The following is a 21,134-nucleotide window of genomic DNA, read 5'->3' as shown; positions in this document are numbered from 1 at the left end:
TACCACTGCTTGGGAACTGAGGAGTACAACACAAGCACATGTTACAGGTCACATTCCTGGTAGTGGCTCTGGGCCTCAAAGACCTAATCAGAGCACCCATTCCACCAACCTGTCGCGTTAACTGCGAGGTTCAAAACCAGAAAATTTTGCTTACTCCACATATAATCAGATCTCAATACATTTTGCCCCACGTGCCTTTGTGAAAGGCTGGCTCTTCAGAGAAATTGGAGGTCTTGGCTGGGCTGTCTGTCCTCTCCCCGCCAATGTGTACCCTTTTACCATCTTTCTGAGGCTCAGGGCCAGGATCATGGACAGGGTAGAGATAAACATCACATCCTCCTCAAGTTCTGAAATTTCAAGGTAGGGCTGTGTCACTTGTCTTCATTTTGCTTCCCATAAATGAAGACCCCAATTGGAGGTAGAGGGATGGGATGGGAATGCCGAGGGCAGTGACTCCTTGGTGCTAAGGACCACACCTTGGGTTTCATGTGGACAGAAGCAGAGTTTTAGAGTAACTGCAGACCCAGTGGGATACTGTGATTTGTTTTGCTGGTTGCATGGTACCAGAAGTGCGACAGGGTCTGTGAAGAAATAGGATCGCTCTAAGAGCCAAAATAATGGTAATGGAAAGCCCTCTTGGCAGGTTGGAAGAGGCTGAAAGCTGGGAAGGGACAATAGAATATGTTGCTTTTCCCCTAGCTCAACCTTCCTGAAAAATCTTCTAAGAAGCATCTGGTTGTATCCTCCTTTGGCCTCCTGAGGAGACTTCAGGAAAGATTAGTCACCTGCCAAGGACTGACACATGGCCAGTTGGACCCAGTGTTGGAGCTCCCCCAGTACTGCATGGACAGAGTCCATTTTCCTTCACTGTCCTTGGGAAATGAGAAGTGTCTTGACCAGGTATGCCAGGGACTGAAGGACAGTACCTGAGTGAATGTCAGGCCCCCTTAAAGTCTACACTGTGGCAGCAAAAGGGTCAGGAGGCTAATCTGAGCTTCACCCCAACCTACTCTTCCATAATACTCCACATGTAAAAAAAAAAAAAAAGCCCTTCCCACAGGTGAGGCATCTGAGTTCCTCTAATGACCAAACTCCACAAGACAAAAGCTCTTGGCTAGCAAGACACCCTGGCTGGGGAGGAGGAATTAGTATTGCCTTTTTAGTTGATGAGCAGGATGCAGGCAGAGAGGTTACATCCACAAGTCTCTCCTGGCTGCCTGCACTATTTGGCCCTGCACCAACTTCCAACAAATTATTCTGAGCTCTTGGCAAGTCAGAGAAAGAGCTAGCGCCCAGAGACAATTGTTGAGGCCACAGAGTGCATGGTCCTTGCAGCATATGTGAGGTCTTGAGTTCTCTGAGAGGTATTCTTCAGGACACACACAGTTTCCTGCTCAAATGCCAGTGAGTGCCTAACTCCCCAGAATCTCCAGTTCTGGGTCAGACACTACCAATACACTGTTCCGTTCTGGAAGGCCCAGGCCAGGTGCCAGAAGGAGGGTCCAGAGGCCCCATCCTCCCCATCACGCCCTAAGTTCTCCTCTCACTCTTCCTCCTCCACCCAGTGCCCCAGAATTGGGCTATTCTGTTTCCAATGCCACCTATTTTCCAATTAAAATAATAACTGTGAAAAGCATCTATGATATATTTATACCAGCTATTATATCCACACTGGTTCCAAGAATCTGCAGCAAGAATGGCCAGGGTGTTCTTCTCCAAGACTGAGCCCATGCCATCAGCCTCACAAAACTCTCTTGAGATGCCACACCCTGCAGGGGTGCTTGAGTCAAAGTACTGCAGACCTGGACAGGTACTGCTGTCAGACCCCCGGTAACCTCGACCTGGGCACCACACCCAGCAATATGGGGATGGACTCAAGAGTCTTCCGCTGTCCACGCTAACTCTATTAAGCACCTGTGCCAAAGCTTTCAAGCCGCAGTGTCCCCTCCCAGTGACAGGAGACGCTGTGGACCCTGGCTTTCCAGGGCTACCAGATCCAGTAGCTTCCCACAGCCTTCAGTCATCTGTCCTTTCTGCAGGGGGAGTGTTTGTGTTGTTATTTTTGAAATTTTCATATATACACATGTCCATCAGAAAGACCCAAGCGACTCTGAACAGAGTGTCTCAAAAGACGAGGCATGGAGGAAGGATGGGGAAGGAGGGGGCACCAAGGCATGAGCTAGAATCCCAGGCCACCCCAGGTGGTCCTGCTCCACACATCTCTAAGCACAAGTACAAAAATAAAGCAAACTATGACTGCATATAGATATATAGATATATAGATATATAGACAAGCTAGATAGATAGACTTTACATAGGTTTTCAGTCTATTTATATATGTGTGCCAAGGGCATGAATCCCTGCTCCTCTCGCCCGGCTTTAGTCTCTTGCCCTCCCATTTCCCACTCCCCAGATGCCCCACTACCTGAAGCCTCCCAATCAGGACTATTGCATTCGATCCCTGCACCCACCCACCCCCTTATATAAGCTCCCCTCTCTCCTTAAAATAGAACAAATTATATATATTTATATAATTTTATGTACAGTCTCCATAAAAAATACACTAAAGATGGTATATTACTAATTTCACCCTCCTACCAAAATAGGAGTTGCCTCGCAAAGAAAGAGTCAACCAAAAAGAGGGTCTCCTAGACCTGAGGCTACTCAGGCAAATTAGTGTGTTCCTACAAATCTGTTATACACACACACCACACATTCAAATGCATACCACAAACATACCACATATACACACACACCACATCACAAGCACACCACACACACAAATACATACCAAACAACACACCACATACCACACGCATAGGCACCATACATACACAACACATGCACACCATATAAACATCTCCACGTGCATGTGTGCAGAGACACACACACACACACACACACACACACACACACACACACTCTTCCTGAGCCCAGGAAAGGAACATGAACATGACAGCTAGCTGGGGCTGGAGACCAGGGAGATAGCCTGGTGACTGCAGAGGGACAGGTGAGACAGTCCCACCTCTCTACCCCAGCCAGGACACTGTCTGCTCATGACAGACCCCTCATGGTTTGCAGTAGGCAATAGAAATATTCGTTGAGAGTGATTGACAGCTTCCCTTATGAGGACTGCAAGATGGCCATGAGGAGGTCTACTCCCCACGCCAGAAACAAGGTCTCTCAGATGCTGTAGCCAAGAGGGAGGGAAAAGCCCCTAAGCCCTCATCACCAGTACGAGGGGAGTCAGCATCTACCCCTTCCTTCTGTGTGTGTGAAAACCCCACACATCATCAAAAGCATGCTCGTGGTGTTTCTAAGGCTGGAAATGCAAATCCCCCTCCCCAGCCCAACCCTTCTCCCATCCCAGATTCCCTGCCCCACCCAACCACATCCCCATCGTAAACCATGCACAACGTCAGGATCCCTAGAGCCATGAAGAAGTGGAATAGGAAGGAAAGGGACGTCGGTGTGTATATGGGGCAGAAGGGAGAGCATGGCCTGGGTCCTAAAACAAATCCAGGGAATCCAGTGCCAGGGAGGGGAGGGATTGGTGGAGCACATTTCTTCAAGATCCAAAAGAACAAGAGGCCCAGCAGCCATTCATGTCACCATCAAGTGGGATGGGAAAGACAGCGAGGGACCAGGAACAGGAACTGAGAACTTGTACCACTTCTCCCTAACCCCCCAGTCCAGCTCTCCCAGCCAGTGAAGCTGACAGCTGTTTCATCAGTCTTCGTCAAAAATCCTACCTACCACTGCCAATCTACCTCAGAAGAGACTGCCAAGGGATTTGATTAATGGCTGCTGTTCTACCAGAGTATTTAGCTTCTAGAAGGTATGGGTAGCCAGCAGTGATGTTTTGCACTTATGCCTCACTTTTCCTCATCCTACACAGAAACCCTTGGGGTGTGGGAGTGTCTTTGGATCAGACTCAACCTACTGATTTATTCTTCCAGCTTAAAATGGGTCATAAAAACACTTCTACCCTCTCAGTAACCCAACACACAAAATATTGTATTTGCTCATGAAAAACTTATCTGAAAGCACAGATGGGGGGCCCAGAAATAAAGCACTGGATGAGTGTGGATTCACTGCCAGTCAGAGGGGGTGGTAATGGACACCCCTAACCAAACATCCGGTTGCTAAAAAGCACTGAAGTCCAATCTGGGCTTTGATCCTTGGTTTATCAACTTCTTCTAAGGAAGGGATTTTTAATTTTGCCTCTTGATGTGAAAGAAGGCAGATTTGGAGCCATCAAAGAGGACAGAGGAATGGCTGGTGTGATTTCAGGGTGAACCCTTTCACCCTCCTATGTCCACCAGACTGGTAGCTTTAACTTCACAAAAGAAGGTGAGGATGAAAGCTCTAGGAAGAGAGTCTCTGTGTAGCTCTGTGATCTGAAGCAGTCTCACTCCCTTGGGAAGAAAGGTGTAGCCCAGCCCCAGTCCCTCCTCTCCATCCCCCGTAACAGTGTCTCAGGACGAGTTTCAGATAATGGAAGAGGCCACAGCCCTTCTTATGAGAACAGACTCAAATTCACAAGAACAGTTCTCCTTCTCCACTGACACAGAGCTGGTGGTAGCAAGGGGACCTCAAGACAAGTCTCCTAGCTTTGGAGCTGAGCAGCCCCCACAAACAGACATCACAGAGAATATGTCCTTGCTTGGTTTGGGCACTCAGTGTTGTCGACTGACTCTAGAGAGAATGAGGAGGTCCAGCTAAGAAGCCAGACCCTTTCAGGATTCAAGTATTCTTTCAGTGACTGTATCACCCCCCAACTCCTGTCCCCACAAAATGGTCTTCACTGCCTCCACTCCCAGCCTGCCCCACCCCAGGGCAGTCTCTCCTCTTTCTTTTCCTGGGACTACCTCCAACCTGTACACTGCACCCTGAGCAGCAACTAAGTTACCATGTGCCCAAAGAGAAAGGTAAGCTTGATGTCCCTGGCTTTGGTTTTACTGTCACATCCCAGCATCCCCACCTCCTACTCCGGGGCCAACCTGGCTGTCTACTCCCCTTCCAGCCTTACAGACACATGGCAGAAAGCTGACGACCTCTCCACACACCAACAGCCCCCTTCCCAAAACACTCCTGAGCCCTCTTCTCAAAGCAACAATGCAGCCCCACAGGGCTCTGAGCCTCCAGCCTCCCTTTATTTTGGAGAAGATAGAAAAGCAGAGCTGAGCCAAGGATGCACACTTCCCAGAGGGGGCGGGGGACGCACTCAGGGGGGCCCCCAGGCGCCTGCCTACCTATTCTTCCTGCTGCTCCCCAACAATCCCTGTGGTGCCTCCCAAAGCTCCATCACATGCAAGCAAGGCAAGCCCTGGGTTAACCATGAGCTTTTCTTCCCCTATGTTTCTCTACATAGTAATAAAATGTACTTTATGTACAGTTCTTCCCCCCAGCCCACCCCAATCCCCCAAAAGGCTTTTTCTAACAAAATTGGAAGAAACAGCTCCAACTACGCACACCTTGGCCCTGAATTCTAATCCTGGCAAGTGACAGTCACCCTGATCCTCTGTGACATCTGTTTCCTCCCTGAAGCTATTTTGTCAACCTAAAAACAAAACAAAACAAAACCCCACAAACCCTAGTCAGGAAATTTCAGATCTGAATCCTACCAGGTTTCCTCTGCATGAAAGGAGCATAGGAAAACAGCTGAAATCAGTTTAACCCCAAATATTTTGATCCCAAATCAAAAATAAAGACAGCATTGAAAAATATGAATGACTCCAGTCCACCCCTGCTTGAGATGCCCCCACGCTCAGGATCATGGGACAGGGGCTCCTCCTCAAAGCGGGCGCAGACCCTGCCTGCCCTGAGGGATGAAGCATCCTTGCCCTGGAGAAAGCGGAGCCTCAGAAGGCCTCTCAGATCTCTGAGGGAAGCTGAGGGAGACAGGCTGGGAGCTCATGGACGGAGTCAACCACTGCATGCTGAGTGGGGTCCACACTCGACCCCACCTGGTCAGCCATCAAGTTGAGAAACAGGACCCACCTCCTCCTTATTGCTTCTTTTTCCTCAAACTGCAGCCTCAGGCCCCTTCTGGCATCACTTTACCCTTTCCCTGGTCTCTGAGTCACCTAACCTGAAACAGCTGCGGTCCCCAGGCAAGATGCAGGATGAAGGGGCAGACAAAAGGCTGAGATGTGGGAGCAGGTTACGTCTATGCAAGGTTACCAGATCATCCAAGGAGCAGTTTGGAAGACACCTGATCTCCCGTGGACTGGAGTGTGAAAGTCGAAGGAAGCTTCAGAATCGTCACTGCAGTTGTTCAAGGGCAGAGTGCAAAGGATATCTGGTCCTTAGAAATGGCTGCACCCCCACCATGTACACACTCACAAGCACATCCCCTCACACCTGCACACACCGAGCACCTCAGTATGTGCCTGTGGCATCCCTGTTTATCTCATGGACAGAGGGGACTGTATTCTGCCAGTTTCCATCGCAGTCCTTATTGGAAATACTGAACTAGCTCCTCGGGGTGCAGGAAGACTGCCGGCCTCCATGCACACTGTCACAAGAAGGAAGCCCTCTTGGGAGGAGAGGTGAGTCTGAAGCTGTTGAAAGATAGGTCAGCCTTGTGTCCTTCCCCAGCCTTGAGGACACCCAGCACAGCTGCCACCCAGCAGCCAGCAAAAAGCACAGCTCCAACCGTTTGGTCTTATGTGCTGAGGTACAGGGCACGGCCAGAGGAAGCAAGGAAGGAGTCAGCACCTTGTTACCGCTGGGGATGGCTCCTGGGCAGGGCCCTGTATGCCATCCTAAGGAAGCAGAGCTCCCACTCTGTCTCCTCTTTTGTTGTAACCTCAGGGCCTACAGTCCCAGCACAGGGCTCAGAGAGGGTGGCCTGGTTCACCCTGAGGATGCACAGCCCTGACATCCCACACACAGTCCACCAGGAGCTGCTCTGCTCAGAAACAACCACCATGAGAGTGCAAACAAAGGCCACGACTGACCCCTGGGCCCAGAAGAGGTGCCCATGAGTCACCTGTCGGGCATGGTGGCAGAGGTAGTGCTGCCTCGGGAAAGAAGCAGAGTCGCTGCTTTGCTGCAGCTGCCACCTGGGGGTGGCTTGGACTTGGGACTTGGTGCCCAGCGAAGTGCATTGGCCAGAAGGTGCGAGTTCCACTAGGGCACTGGGCAAGGCGTGGACAAGGTGAGGCCACAGACACTGCCCTGCCACTTCTTTCTCCACAATGTGTCGCATTTGGAAAGAAGCTGTGGTTGTGTGACTTGTGAGGCAGAGCCCCAAGGATGGAATTGGTCCCCACTCACCAGGCAAGAAGAGGAAGCACTGGGAGGTCTGCGTGGCAGAGGAGTCACCCTTAGGATGGAAGCTCGCAGGGAGGTGCAGCTTCCTACTCTCAGGCCAGCTCACCTAGGTCACCTGGCTGACAGCCACAGAAGTCTCCAGTGCTTTGACTGGGCCAACATCCAAGCAGGTCATGTGGGACAGGGGATGTCCCCAAACCCACCAAGACAGCAGCACCAAGAAGGAAGTACTTGGAGGAGCCTGATAGTCACCTTGATTCTTGGGTGGCCAGAAGGTCAGGCTCCTGCACAAGAGGAGGAGAAAGAAGCCAGACTCACCCCATCCACACTCAGGCCTTCTGCCCTGTCAAGGGCAGCACCATTACCTTATTGAAAGAGAGAGATACAACTTTAGTTGCTATAAGACCTCACAGAAGCTTCTGGGTGCTAAGAGTGTGAGTTAGGACAAGAATTCGGTAGATTAAGGATGGAGCCTGGCTTCCGCCTCTCACCCCTTCCACCTTCCTCCCAGGCCTCAGCCAGTTCTATATAAACAGATCTAGGGGAAGTGGGGGGCCCAGAGCACCCCACAGAGCCCAGAATCTGAGGCCCCCCCAGCTTTATCTGATCCCATCCTGTGGGAGCTTAGGTCTGCGGGGGGCACATGGAGAGGAGTGCAGGCGGGCTCCCCACACATGGCAATTAATCAGTCTGGGGAATTAGCTCCCACAAAAGGAAAGGAGGAATCCAATCAAGGCTTTGAAACAGCACTCCAGAGGGTGCAGAGCCAGGCCGGGCTATAAATAGAGCCGCAGTGCCGGGTGCTCGGCACAGATGGCTCTGGAGTGGGAGGCCCTCGGCCACAGGGCTCCTGGCTCGGCTGGACCAAAGGGCTGATGATGAGCTTGAGTCTGGGCACAGGGCCACCTCCCAGCCCCACTGCTAAGCAGCTTCTACTTCTGAGCCCATTTGGTCATTCACCAGCCACCCTTCTTCACCCGGGACCAAGAAATAAAGGCTGTGTTTAGTTCTGTGGTACCTCACTGCTGAGCCCCCAAAGCAGGCAGCGGGAACCATGGCAAGCCCCCGCTTCTGCTCTGAATGGGAGAAGCTCGAGACAAACGAGAAATTCAGCTGAGAAGGCATGAATCCCATCTCAGGAGGACTCATTCCCAAGACAGACACCAGGGCCCCCGCCAGCTCCCGCCAGTCCTGCTCACAAAGCCCACATGCCGGCTGCCCTCTCCCTCCTCCTTCCACTGACCACAGAAGTAAACAGCATTTGCTTCCATGTACATATATATACATAGAGAAACCCACAAACTACACACATATGCATTTGCATCTATATCTATATATATGTAGAGTCTGGAAGACGGCGGGAAGTCCAGCCTTCTTTCAGGACTTGAGAAACTGAACAGAAGCAGAGAGCAACGAGAGCCATTGCTTCCTCTTTTTTCACTCCAGAGATATTAGAGGAGGTGGGGAAAATTCATCTAGTGAAGAGGGGAGTGGGGGGAGGAGGCAGATCTCTCCCAGTCCCCAGTTCACTTCCCAAGCTCTACCCACAGCCACAGCAGCCAGTCTGCCCTCAGCCCTCTCTCCCGGACACAAGGCCAGCAGGCCGGGATGCAGAGGAGACGCCCACTCAGGCCAAAGGGAGAACAAGCAGAACCAGGGTCTGAGCAGACCTGCAAACTAACAGCTGGGCCACCCCTCCACTGGCAGGGGAGGACAAAGCCCTGCACACCCAGCGCCCTGCACCTGCCCTTGCCCCTCATCCAGCATCCTCACTCGGGGTACACTTAAGTGTGGCATCACAGCAAAGTGGCGTGGCCAGGGTCATCATGCTCCACGCTGCTGAGAATTGCCGTCTGGTCTTCTGGAAGCTGGCGGTGGCACAAGTCCGAGAGGCGGGCAAAGGGGTCAGGCCGGGAATGTCTCTTCTTCCTCCGGAGGCAGACAGCTTCATCGGGCCACAGGACCTGAGAGTTTGGAAGGTGCTGAGCCTGGGAGGCAGAACCATCTGGGGAGGAGCGGGTGTACACAACATAGGAAAAGAGAAGAGAGTGGTGAAAGGGAGAAGGCAGCCTTGCACATCCAGCTGTCCTCTGCAGGGCATGGTGCCCGGCCTCTAGTGTTACACAGCAGAATCACCCAACTGCCTGGAGACTAGAGCAGAATGTGCAGCAAAGAAACCATAAAGGGCCAGCGCCCAGGGCCACCCCAAGTGCTATTCCAGCGAGAGCCAGAAAGCAGGATGGGTGTGGCTGTACTTCCTGCAGATTCACCGATCTAATCAAGCAACATCTGTTTTTCATCTTATATTTAATATTGAATATATTCAGTATCTTTTATCTAACATTTCTTTTTTCTATTTATTAATATTAAATATTCATACATCTCATTTAGTGCCTCCTGGGTACCAGGCATCATTCGAGGTATTGGGGTTGGGACTCAGCACACTTTTCTCCCCACCCCCTCCCCCAAGCAATGGTAGACATCACACAAGACTTTATTCATCTGCATTAGAGTCAGGTCTGGCCCACCCTGGACTGCCAAGGCCATCCCTCTGCCTCACGGTCCTTCTGGGGACACAGAGGTAAAGCCCTTGCGTTCTAGAAGATTATACTTTAATGTGGGGATGCAGAGGAAGAGACAAACTATAAAGACTTAAAAACTACAGATACAAAACTTTCAGATACTTCAAGTGCTACCAAGAAAGATAAAATAGGATCATGAGACAGCAAATGACAGAGGCACTGCTTCTACTCTGAAGGAGTAACACCAAGGCAATCTTGAATTATGAACCTTCCGCAGACCTGGGGGAGAAGTGTTCCCAGAGTATGAAAATCCCGAGCTAAGAGCAAATGTGACACGTTCTGGAGGCCGAAGGAAGGCCATCACAGAAACGTAGGGTGAGCAGAGTCAGTGAGGCAGAAAGGGCAGGCAGAAGTCCGTTCTGGCTGCAAGCGGAAGTTTCTGCAAGGTTTTAATCAGAAGTGTGTGTGCGTGTGTGTGTGCATGTGTGCACACACTCCTGTGACTTTTTAAAATCACTCTGGTCACTGTGTGTTGAATACACTGCAGGAGCCATGACAGAGGCAGGAGGACCAGATAGGAGGCTGCGGCTCTGGTCAAGGTGAGAGATGGGAATGACTCAGAATTTACCATTAGCATTTGAGACAGAAAAATGTGGTAAGATTCAGGATGTGTTTTAAATGTTGAGTCAGCAGACCTTACCAGATGGACTGGATGTAAGATGTGAGAGGAAGAGAAGGATCAGGATTGAAGTAGCCTGAGCAAATGGGCGGGTACGAGGCCCTTTTATGAAACTGGGGAAGAACCGAGGAGACGCAGATCTGGAGAGGATAATCAGTAACTCTATTTTAGACACTGTAATGGCTTACAGAACATCCAGCTGCATGTGCAGCGGGTGCCTAGAAATATGAGACGAGCTCATGGACAAGATCTGGGCTAAAGCCTGGGCATTTGGGAGTTGTGATCATAGGACAGGGAACAGGACCATTGCAAACAGAACAAGAGAATACAGGCATCTCATGGGACTTTTTTTGCAAAAAAAAAAAAGGGGGGGGATAGATAGATGATAGGTAGGTAGGTAGTAGGTAGGTAGATGGGTCTTACTCTGAAATGGGCTTAAATGGGTTGAAAATTCAGCTTTGGGCTCTAATTTCTGTCTCAGAACCTAAAAGATTCATTTTTTTCTCTCCACCTCAGTATTCCCATCTATAAACTAAGGCTATCTGAAGGCTAAGTGAGAACTAAGTGCTCACTGCCTCTCAGAGATTCAAGGGACTCTGTGTATCACTCTTCCGTAACTCAGCCTCCTTGGAAGGTTGCTCTATGGTAGATAAGAAAGACCAGCAAGGAAGCCATGCAGCAGTCTTCTCAGGCAGCCTGTCATAGCACTCCTAAAACCACTGCTAAAAAGAGAGCATGTGATAAATACTAAGGGATTTTCTAAGTCTGAAAGGGGGCTGAGTGATTTTTGCACTTAGAAGCTACCTATCACTGCTGGATAAACATCACACATTTCAGTAAAGGTGTCCTTTCTACAAAATAAGGCAATTTCACTCTATCTCATGGAGAAAAGTCTGGCCAGCCCACAGAGACTGAGACCATGCCACAGTGACCCCTTAACACTGAGTAAGACCCCAGAATTTCCATGTCCAACCAGAGGCTTGAAATGATAAAGAGGAAATCTATAAGGAGATAGGGATATGTCCAAGGCATACGGCAGAAAGAGGGGGGGGGGACGTACTATTTATGTTGTCAAAAAATACACTGAAACAATGCCATATATTTTCCAAAGGTGTATGCACAGAAGGGTTCAACACACATACACCCAAGAGGGATGGTTCCCAGTTTGGATGAAACAGAATGGGAGGACGATGGGAGACTTTAATCTTATTTTTCTCACTTTTTGATATGAAAATTCTATTTGTGTATTACTTGACAGTTAGTATTAAAGAGAAACAAAGAACAAGATAAGCTGGAGGAGTTGATTCTACAGAGAACCCAGGGCTGGGATCCTGAGCCAGACAAGCCCGTGACAGCAGGTTGGGTAGCAAGGGGGAGCATTTACCGGATCGTTTCTTTGACTTTGAGGAGCCCTTGGATGACTTTTTGGGCTTCTTTATCCGTTGGTATTTCAGAGCCTCCAGCCTCTCAGGTACAGCAGCATTCCCAGGCGCAGGTGGATGTGTCCTGGAAGGGACAATTGGAGAGGCACAGGTCAGCTCCCAAATGAGGGAGCTTTGGAAGAGGAGCTGGAAGAAAGCCAAGTAGCTGACCCAGAGGGGACACGGCACAGCTCTACGGAGTCCCAGGTGCCCATGACGGCTCCTTGACACCTGCCCTCCTGCTGCTCCTGGAAGAGAGAAACCCAATGGAGGTGGGAGGCCTACTACAGGTAGAGACCAATCTGTAGAGACATCAGGTGACCTAGGAAAGGAAAGACAAGCTTTAATGGCGAACCCATCACGTGGTACTCAAGCTGGGGCAAGGAAGGTCAGAAAAGGAAGCATCTTCGATGTCTGAAGTTCTTGGATCATCACAGTCAAGACCTTGAAAAGTAAAGGGGCAGATTAAAGGAAGGGGAGAGCAACCCCACTCCACTGACTGTCCTCCTCCAGGAAAGACAAGGCCAGGCCAGATGGGAACCCAATGCCCAGCGAGATCATCCCCCCCATCGCCAAGATGCAGAAGAACCCTGGCAGCCAACAGCAACAAGTTGTCATCCACCCACGTTTCAGCAGCAGACTGGGCTCAGACTCCATCAGTCACGTGAGAGAACAGAAGAGGGTGGATTATGATGGTGAGTGTGTCCAAATCGGGCAGCCTTGCAAAGCCCTTGGCATCTGCAGCAAGTATCCAGTGGTTCTCCATATTTTAAGATTGGACAGAGAAATCAAGGTTGTTGGGAGAGGAGACCACCTACGTCAGCGTGGAGTGGATGTAGCCATTTGCCTAACAGAGTGACTACATGGTTAGGACAAAGGCAGCAACTTAACTGGAGCCTGTGCCGCGCAGGTAACAAAGGGGCCCAAAGAGAGCTGACAGGATGGACTGTCTGTGACAATCTGTGCTTACTGGAGGGAACTATTCAAGAGTCATAAAAGAAGAAAATCTAGAAGACATGTATCAATGTCATTTCTTCTCAAAGTAAGCCAGACTTGGAGCCTGAGGCGTAAAGGGGGAAAGAGAGAGACGGGTTGCTCTTTCTTTCCTGCCAGTGCAGGTAGTAGCACGCCATCAGGAAAGCAGGACCATGGTGGATGGGGGCGAGTCATTCTCCCTCCATCCCCACACCTCCCTTTTCCATCTCCATTACAATCAGTGGTGGGTAAATCCTGATTGAAGGGAGTAGGACAGCCAAACCTGTGAGGGGAAAAGAAGTCCCCAGTGCACAGCAAGCAATCTAAGGTTAAAAAAAGGGGGTGAGAAGACTACAGCCGCATCTCCCCAACATCAGATATCTTTGCAGGGATGAGGAAGAAAAACATACAGACTAATTGTAGACAAGCCTCTGGTTCCTGGGGTTCCTTGCATTAACTGACAGGGAAGCAACCTGCATCTTCTTTGATGGATACCATCATTCCATCAGCCTTTAGTAGATAAAGTATGGAGAAGCTCCTCCAAAGTTCAGGTCAGAGACAATGTCTTGATTTTCAACAGCCCCCTGCCGGCACAGAACTAAGAATCCACCTACATGCACACATGGTCTCAGAGAGAAGTAGTCTAGCTCACCATCAGAGGTCGGGTCTTCACCCCAAAGACCCAACTGCCAACTCCCCCTTCTTTCCTCTTTCACAAATTCCAGTCTACCCACGGAGACCCTACACAGCAGCAATTGAAAGAAAACTTGGAAGGCAAAAAAAGGATGGAGATGGCCAGGGCATGAGGGAGTGTGACTTCCCAGAGCTGATGCAACGTCCTCACCCCCAGCTCATCCTGGACTAAGGCTTCTTCGTGCTGCCTAGAAGGAAAAAGACATGAATCTGTGGCTCCATTCATAAGCCTCCCAGTCCCAGCCAGTCTCTTCCAAAAGGCCACACACGTGAGTGATGTGCAGTCTGAGGAGGCGTGTGACAAGCAAGTGGGCCCAGGGTCCAGTGTGCAAACAGCACAATTCAGGGCATGAGAGAAATGGGTACAGGGTGCCTGCAAAACCTAGGGATTCTCCAGGCCAGCTGCAACTTCCAGGGACAATATTATTATTTCAAGCAACATATTACTACTATTATCACTTTTATCATACAGCATTTAGTTACCACTTACCAAGCCAGGCACTGATCTATGTTCTCTGCAATAATTTTCTTGAATCCTTACAACATCCCTGAGAGGCAAATACTACAGTGACCCCGTTTTTCAGATGGAGGAACTGAAGTTAGGTTAGGCAGTGTGTCTTATAATCCAGTTATCATGCGATAGAGCCAGGACTCTCAACATCAGGTAAACTGCGTGTCCAACTTCTTCCTAAGGAAAACAGGTACAGAAGCTACATGGAAGGAAAACACTGCTTTCACATGCACCTGAGTAATCAGCCTGCCCTGGACACACTCGCTGCCACAGGCACTGACATCCTCTGTTTCAGTGGCAGAGCCAGAGAAGACACACCAGGGAGGGGGAAAGTTGGCTGAAGTGATGCCCTCAGGCAACGATTCCCGAGCAGCAACAATCCACTGAGGGGGGAAGCCGATTTTCCCTTGTGAAGCAGCCAAGCTCCAGCCCTTCCAGGACACCTGCTGTCCACCTGTTTTCACATTTGGCTCGGTGCTCAGACACAGACACATGACAAGAGAAGGCTCCCCAAGGCACTGGGACACTCTCCCAGTACAAAAGGCAAAAAATAAAAGCAAGGATCTAGAAGGATGGGGGCGGGGGCAGGGGGTCTTTATATTCCACTAATTATGCAGAAAAGTCACGTGAAATGTGTCCCAGCAGACTGGAATCAAACCGCCTCCCTTCCCTGGGAAGGCGGCCCATGTGCCCTGTCAAGGCCAAGCCCCCTCGGAGGACTTTCAGGTAATGGACTTTTGATGGCCGTTGACCTTTTGACAGTAGGAGGCCGGGTGAAGGAGTTCCAGCCTGTCCCTGGGACAAGGGCAGCAGGTAGTCCAGGGCTGACCAGTGGGCTGCCCTCCAGCGAGGTAAGACCAGAGTTCTCTTTCCAGTCAGCCCCAGTTCTTCCAGAGCACACAAGAAAGCAGAAAACTTGGACCCTGTCCCCCAGAAAGTGCAAGCATTACTGGAAAGTGAAGGCCTCAAAGCCCAGGGGCTTCTCCGGAGGGTGTTCGCCATGAATCCCAGTTCTCTGTCCCATGGCCCTGAAATTTACCTTAACACTCTCTTTTTCTCTCTCTCACTTGTTATAAAATTCATACAAAACCCAAATCACAACCATATAGCCCCAGAGGCCTTAGCTGCGTATCTCTACGCTCACCCAGAGCAGCGGAGGAGAGACACAGCCAGGTTCAAAATGGCAAACCACAGGCCAGGACAGTCGAAATCCTCCGGACTTTTCCTGCCCTCCTGCCCCAAGAGCTGACCGTTACCCCCAGCAGCCGCCATTCCCAGCGACAGGCAGAGCAGTGATGAAGGAGCACTTCCTTCTTCTCCTGAGCGCACACTCTGCTTCTGTGACTACAGGACTGGGGTGGAGACCGAGGAAACCCATCCACAGTGTAGCCAGGACCTGGGTGAACTCACCCTGCGTCACAACACAGCCAGCCAGGAGTCTGGAGATCAGCGCCCACCAGCTGCACCCACAGACGGCCCCCGTCTGGTGGGCCAAGTGTGTGGCCTCCTTCCCAAGTTCACCCAGTACAAGAGGCCCCAGCACACTCCCAACCCACCTGCCTCATGGAGGCCAAGGTCAGTATGAACAGGAAAGGGGAGATCAAAGGGGAGGCGAGAACAAGGCCACTACTGGTATCAGACAGGGAACTGAAAGCCCGTTCACAAAAGGAAAAGGTCCACGCAGTACCACCCACCGCTGCCCGTTCTGAGAGAGGGGCTGGGAGGAGGAGGAAAGGGAAGAGGAGGAGGAGTGGGGCTGCGGGTGCAGGAGCAGGAACAGGGGAGAGCGAAGGAAGTGGGAACAGAGCAAGGACGCACGTAGACGAGACGAGTCACACCTTCTCCAACGAGACCCAGTGGGGACACATGCAAAGGCAGCATGAGGGCAGCGTCCAAGGAGGAGCCTGGCACCAGCAAGGGCCCAGCAGCCTCCGCCTGGAGCTCTTGGCAGGCAGCACGGCGAGGGCCTGACTCCCCAGGGCTGGGGAGCTGGCCGGGCCAGGTGGAGACCGCGCTCCCACGTCGCGCCCCTGGTTTCTGGGTTTGCCACAGCAGTGAGAGGACGCTCAGCCCCTGGGAGGGGGTCACAAACGAGAATAGGGCCCAGGCACTTTTCAGGAGTGGAGTGACAGCTGGCCATGGAGCCATCACTTCTCGGGGGGCAGCAGAGGGGTCTCAACTAGGGGCAGGAAGGAGAGCAGGAAGGCGGAGGGTGGTCCTGTCACTGTCATCCCGCTGGCCGCTCATAACTACGCTGTCCCTGGTCTCCCAGAGCTCGTGGCAGCGGCATGGCACCCGGCCAGCCTCACACAATCCCGGGAGCTGCAGATCATGAAGAGATGGCATGGCCGTCCTGTTTATAGAGGCCATTCTTACAACTAGAGGAGACTGAGGATCTGTTAGGACAGTTAGTTCCCCGCCGTCTCCAGGTGGGGAAGGGATGCAGAGGCTTCAACCTGGGAAGCCAGAAGCACCCACTCCCATCTGAGTGCCTGGTGCCTGCATCTGTTTGTTCCCAGAAACATGGGAATGGCGTTCATGGCAAAAAGAAGCATCTTCTTAGCTGCTATGAGAGTGAACGGGCCTCAGGTGACCACAAAAGCCTCCTGAAGAGACTTGGAACCCCTCTGCTGTCAAGTTCCTGTGACCTCCACCTGGAAGAGGAGTTGCCCATGTGGAGAGCAGAGGAAGGAAATCAGTGTTTGATCAGCCTCTTGCCAACTCAACTTCCTTCTCCCTGAGGCCTGTCCTCTTCTCCAGGGGAGCTCCTGCAAGACCCCTTCCCGGAGCTGTGGTCCAGGGAGGTCAGGAGTGGCTGCTGCAGGGGCCTTGAAAGCAATGTGGGCCCACAGGTGAGGTCTGCACCTCAGTCCTGTGACAGCCAAGAAAAGACTGCAGAGCAGGCTCGGGAGTGGTGACCTTTCCCTGCCCCTGCCCTCACAGGACGATAGGCGGCCTGGTCCTGAGGAAGACCTGGCTGGTGAGGAAAGGAGCAGGGCCACAGCCCAGCCCCATGCTCCTGGGAAGACCGATTATCAGTAGGATCCAAAGAGGACAGGGAGGGAGCGGCCACCCCAGGGGAAGATCTGCGTCTGGGAGGTTAGGGAGGAAGGGGGTCTCTACGCCTGCTACTGGGGAAACCAGGCAGAGAGGGGCGGGTGCTCTGAGACACCACATGGCCCAGACAGGTTTCCGAGGTGCAGAGATGCAAAGCGCTAGTAGGCATTCTAGGCCCCTCAGGTGCATGCATGGCCCAAGGGCTTCTGTGGGAAGCTCTGGGCAGCAGGATGGCGAGGTGTCTGAATGCAGAAACTGCAGGAGGCTCTGGGAGAGGCTCAGAAGCTGCAGCTAGGCAGTGCCCGAGCGTGGCCCGGCAGGCTGTGGCAGCAGCATGATGTGGGGAACCCAGAAGCCACGGGGAATCGGAGCGGAGGCTGCCGCCCCACAGAGGGGTGAGGGGCTATGGTTTGGATTCCCCTGTAGAGGAAGCAATGGCCCTGCCGAAGCCCGTCCGCTGGTCCGCCCCCCGCCCACCCAGCCGGAGCTCCCTTACCTATTGAGCTGAAGAGAGGCTTGTCTCGACAACACTGCCCAGATAGCTGAGATCAATCAGAAACAAAGCGGTTATCAACACGGGTGCGGGGGAACCACCCACGCACACCCAGAGGGGAGGGGAGGAGCACGGGGACCAGAGAACTGACAAGCGAGGCCAGAGAATGGGGTGAGGGGCAGGAAGGAGAGAGACAGAGACCCAGACGGCACGATGGGACGAAGCAGATGAGGGCTGCACAAAGCACAGACGACAGGGCACGGCCCCCAGCATCTCCTGCACAGACAGCGCACGGCTCTCCTCCACCTCCCGAGCCTCCTCCCCACCTGAGCCGGGGTGGGAGGTGAGGCTTGTGCTTCCAGGTACCAGAGAGGGGGGAGTGAAGGGGGCAGGGGAAGGGCACCAGGCTCCCTCCTCTCGACCACCTCCCATCTGCCTACCACCAGGCCAGCCTCCTCTGGACTCTGCTCCCCTGCACAGGCGGCCACATCCAGAAGAGACCAAAGGACAAAACCATAGAGAGGTGAGGGGGTGGGGCAGGAGGGATGGGGGACTACGGACGGTGCAGGCTCTTCCCAGCACGTCGGGCCAACCCAAAGAAGATGGAAGAGAGAGAGAGACAGAGAAGGACAGACTTGGGGAGGAAACAGGGGGAGGAGGAAAGAGGAGGGTGGGAGAAAGACCAGAGAGAAAGAGCACAGGCAGGCGTCCAGGCTGACTGGTACCTGGCACACCAGCTGCTACAGTTTACAGTGGGCTCCCCCAGGCCGGCTGATCGCAGGGGCTTGTCTGTCTGTCTGTATGTCTGCAGCTTCCTGTGAGGCACACAGGTTGGGGTGGGATGTGTGGCTCAGGCACACGGTTCACAGGCCTGAGATTTTGCTCCCAGCCTCCAGGACACAGCCTCTGGGGAGGCTGGGGGCGGGTGGGGAGGGACAGCACTCACTGGGCTGCTGAGCACAGGAGGCTGGGGACAGGAGCCTGGAGGTCCAGGTGAGTCAGGCCCCAGAGTCCTGCTCTCAAGGAGGAGGGGCCAAGGAAGAAAAGGAGGCTGGACGTGAGGTCTCTGGGCAAACCCTGGAACCACCCAAAGCCAGGCTCACCGGGATGTGGTGGGCTCTTCACTCCAAGAAGCATTGGGTGACCACTCATGGGGACACACCATACCCCTCCCCCCACCCATGTCCTCTCCCCCGGCCCCAGGAGGGCCACCTGAGAGTTCTGGCTGGATGGAGAAGATCCCTCATGCTCCTGGCAGGGTACCTGGGCAGGTAAGCCACACCCCCACCCCAGTGACCACACCCTGCCGATGCCAAGACCAGCGCTCCTCTCCCGAAGGGATGCTGCAGCATGTCCAGACAAGCCCTGTCATTCGGTGGATGGAAGGGGCGGGGGCAGGGGAAGAGTGGGGAGGAAGATGACCAGATGGAGGTGGGCAGGAGAGACCAGCTCACACTCACCCTGAAGTAGGTAACGGTGGAGGGGGGGGCTCCGGTCTGAGCAGCTCCTCCCCCATCCTCCGAGGGGAAGGCGTTTGTCCAAACACATCCAAGTTGTCCGCAGGCCCTGCAGGGCCTGGCGGAGGGGAGGGGTAGCCTGTGGCCAGAGTGGTGAAGCCCATGGTGGGCCGGTAGCTGGGGCTGCCGCTGCGGCTGCTCTGGGACGGCGAGCCCGTGGACGGCGTGGACTTGCGTGAGAAGCTGACAGCGGCCGGCGGCTGCAGGGTGATCTCCGACATCTCAGCCTGCTGCAGGAGGCCGGGACGGGGCCGGGCCCGCGCGGCAAGCTCAGGGGAGCCGGTACGGGAGCCAAGGGGGCTTTGGGTCAGAGGCGAGAGCCGGGAGGGCTGTAGCACCACTTGATGTAAACTGGGCTCGGTGCGCCGGGCCTGCCGGGGGCTGGGCCGGGGCCGGGGCTGGGGCTCATACCACCGGGTGTCCAGGCCCAGCGCGCTGGGGCCGCCGTGCGCCCCCGGCTCTGCTGGCTCGGGGTAAGGCAACACGGGTATGCCCATGCCTTGGCTAGTATGTCTCAGCTGCCCTTGGCTCACCAGAGGTTGCACAGGCCTGTCCTGCCACTTGGTGGTGGTGGGCACTGGGGCAGGGCCTCTGCCCGGCGACTTGCCGGCCCAGCCCTTGGGCGCCTCCAAAGACAGGATGCCCGGGTAGGCTGCAGGCACCTGCAGGGAGGCAGGCGGCAGTCCTCGAGGGAGACCAGCCGTGGGCTGCAGACTCTCGGCCACATCACAGGGGTGCAGCTGGTGAGGGAACATCATGGCTGGGGTCTCCAGTCCCCCAAAGGGGAACTCCGGCCGGCCCCAGGGCTCCGGGGAGCGCCCGCCGGTGGGCGTCTGAGTCAAGGGCAGCGTGCTGTTGGAAGCATTCTCTCCGTTCTCCTCAGGGATGGTGGGGTGGCCAAAAGGCCCCTCGGTGTGCAGGGGTGGCGAGGACATGACAGAGCTCAGAGGGCTGCCCACCTCCGGCATGTAGAAGGGAGGCGGCTCCACCTCTCCTGGGCTGCTGCTGCTGAGGTACCCATAATACTGGCCATGGTGGAAGGGCCGGGGGGCGGGCGGCCTGGCTTGGCCAGTGGCCTGGAGCCGGCCCTCCAGGCTGCCGGGGCCCTCCAGGCCACGGGGCTGGAACCGAGGGCTGTATGCTGGTGGTGGCAGGTAGGACTCCTGGCTGGATGACAGAGGGGTCAGCTGGGACTTGAGGGCAGCCACGGACGTGGGCACCAGCGGGTCCTCATTCTCCTCATCCGACTGGCGGAACTCGGGGTACATGTCGGTCTCCTCTGCGAAGGGGAAGCCCTCAATGCGCCGGGCTTTGGCAGAGGGCTCCACCTCGGAGGGATCCATGACGAAGCGGCCATCGGGGCCCCTGCTGATGAGCTCGATGGGCGTGGTGGCCTCCGCCTCGGCCTCCGCCTTGGCCACACTGTACTTCTTGCTGCTGATGGCCCTCTTGGTCTTCTTGTACAAGGACAGCTCCTTCTCACGCGTGGGGCTCAACATCCTCTTGGCCGCCGGCTGGCCCTGGTCATCGGAGGACTCGGACGGGGCACGGAGAGTGCGGATGCTCTCGGGGCTGACCTTTCCGGAGGACAGGCTGCGGACAGGGAGAGAGCAGCAGCTGTGAGGGGTTCAGAGGACACTACTTCTCTCTGTTCTCCCTGCAAAGCACCATAAGCACCTGGGAGGATGCCAGTGAGGAGGAGGAATGCAGGTGTGTTGCGTGTTCTGGTGTGAAATACTCTGGCCAACTCTCAACTGTCTGGGTGTGCACTGTCCATTTTCCAAATGGACGCCCCATTTCTGTGTTTATTCTGCCTGCTCCTGTTGTTTGCCCCCTCTCTCCAGTCACACCTGCAGCTTCATTCCCAGGTTGCACAAGAAATGCAAGCTTATTTTAATATTAACTTAAGCAAAGCCTATTAACGAGATACATCTGTTAGGATGGGGAAAAAAATCAAAGAAATACTTTCCAAAGCCAAAGAGAAA

At 53.7% G+C, this 21,134-nt stretch overlaps 1 protein-coding gene across 1 annotated transcript in view; it reads right to left on the bottom strand.

Moving 5' to 3' along the window:
* Positions 1-9,077: 9,077 nt before the first annotated feature.
* Positions 9,078-21,134, bottom strand: part of IGSF9B (immunoglobulin superfamily member 9B) — a 41,033-nt gene continuing 28,976 nt past the window's right edge. The window contains exons 18-20 of the mRNA XM_057695020.1: positions 19,093-20,742; positions 11,867-11,988; positions 9,078-9,286 (exon numbers count right to left, since the gene is read on the bottom strand). Of these exons, the coding sequence (XP_057551003.1) occupies positions 9,078-9,286; positions 11,867-11,988; positions 19,093-20,742 (1,981 nt within the window). The remainder of the gene's footprint in view (positions 9,287-11,866; positions 11,989-19,092; positions 20,743-21,134) is intronic.

This window comes from Hippopotamus amphibius, chromosome 9, assembly GCF_030028045.1.
Source record: "Hippopotamus amphibius kiboko isolate mHipAmp2 chromosome 9, mHipAmp2.hap2, whole genome shotgun sequence".
In the NCBI taxonomy this organism is placed as follows: Eukaryota; Metazoa; Chordata; class Mammalia; order Artiodactyla; family Hippopotamidae; genus Hippopotamus; species Hippopotamus amphibius.
The sequence above is the reverse complement of the archived record's forward strand: the minus strand, read 5'-3'. Positions and strand labels throughout refer to the sequence as shown.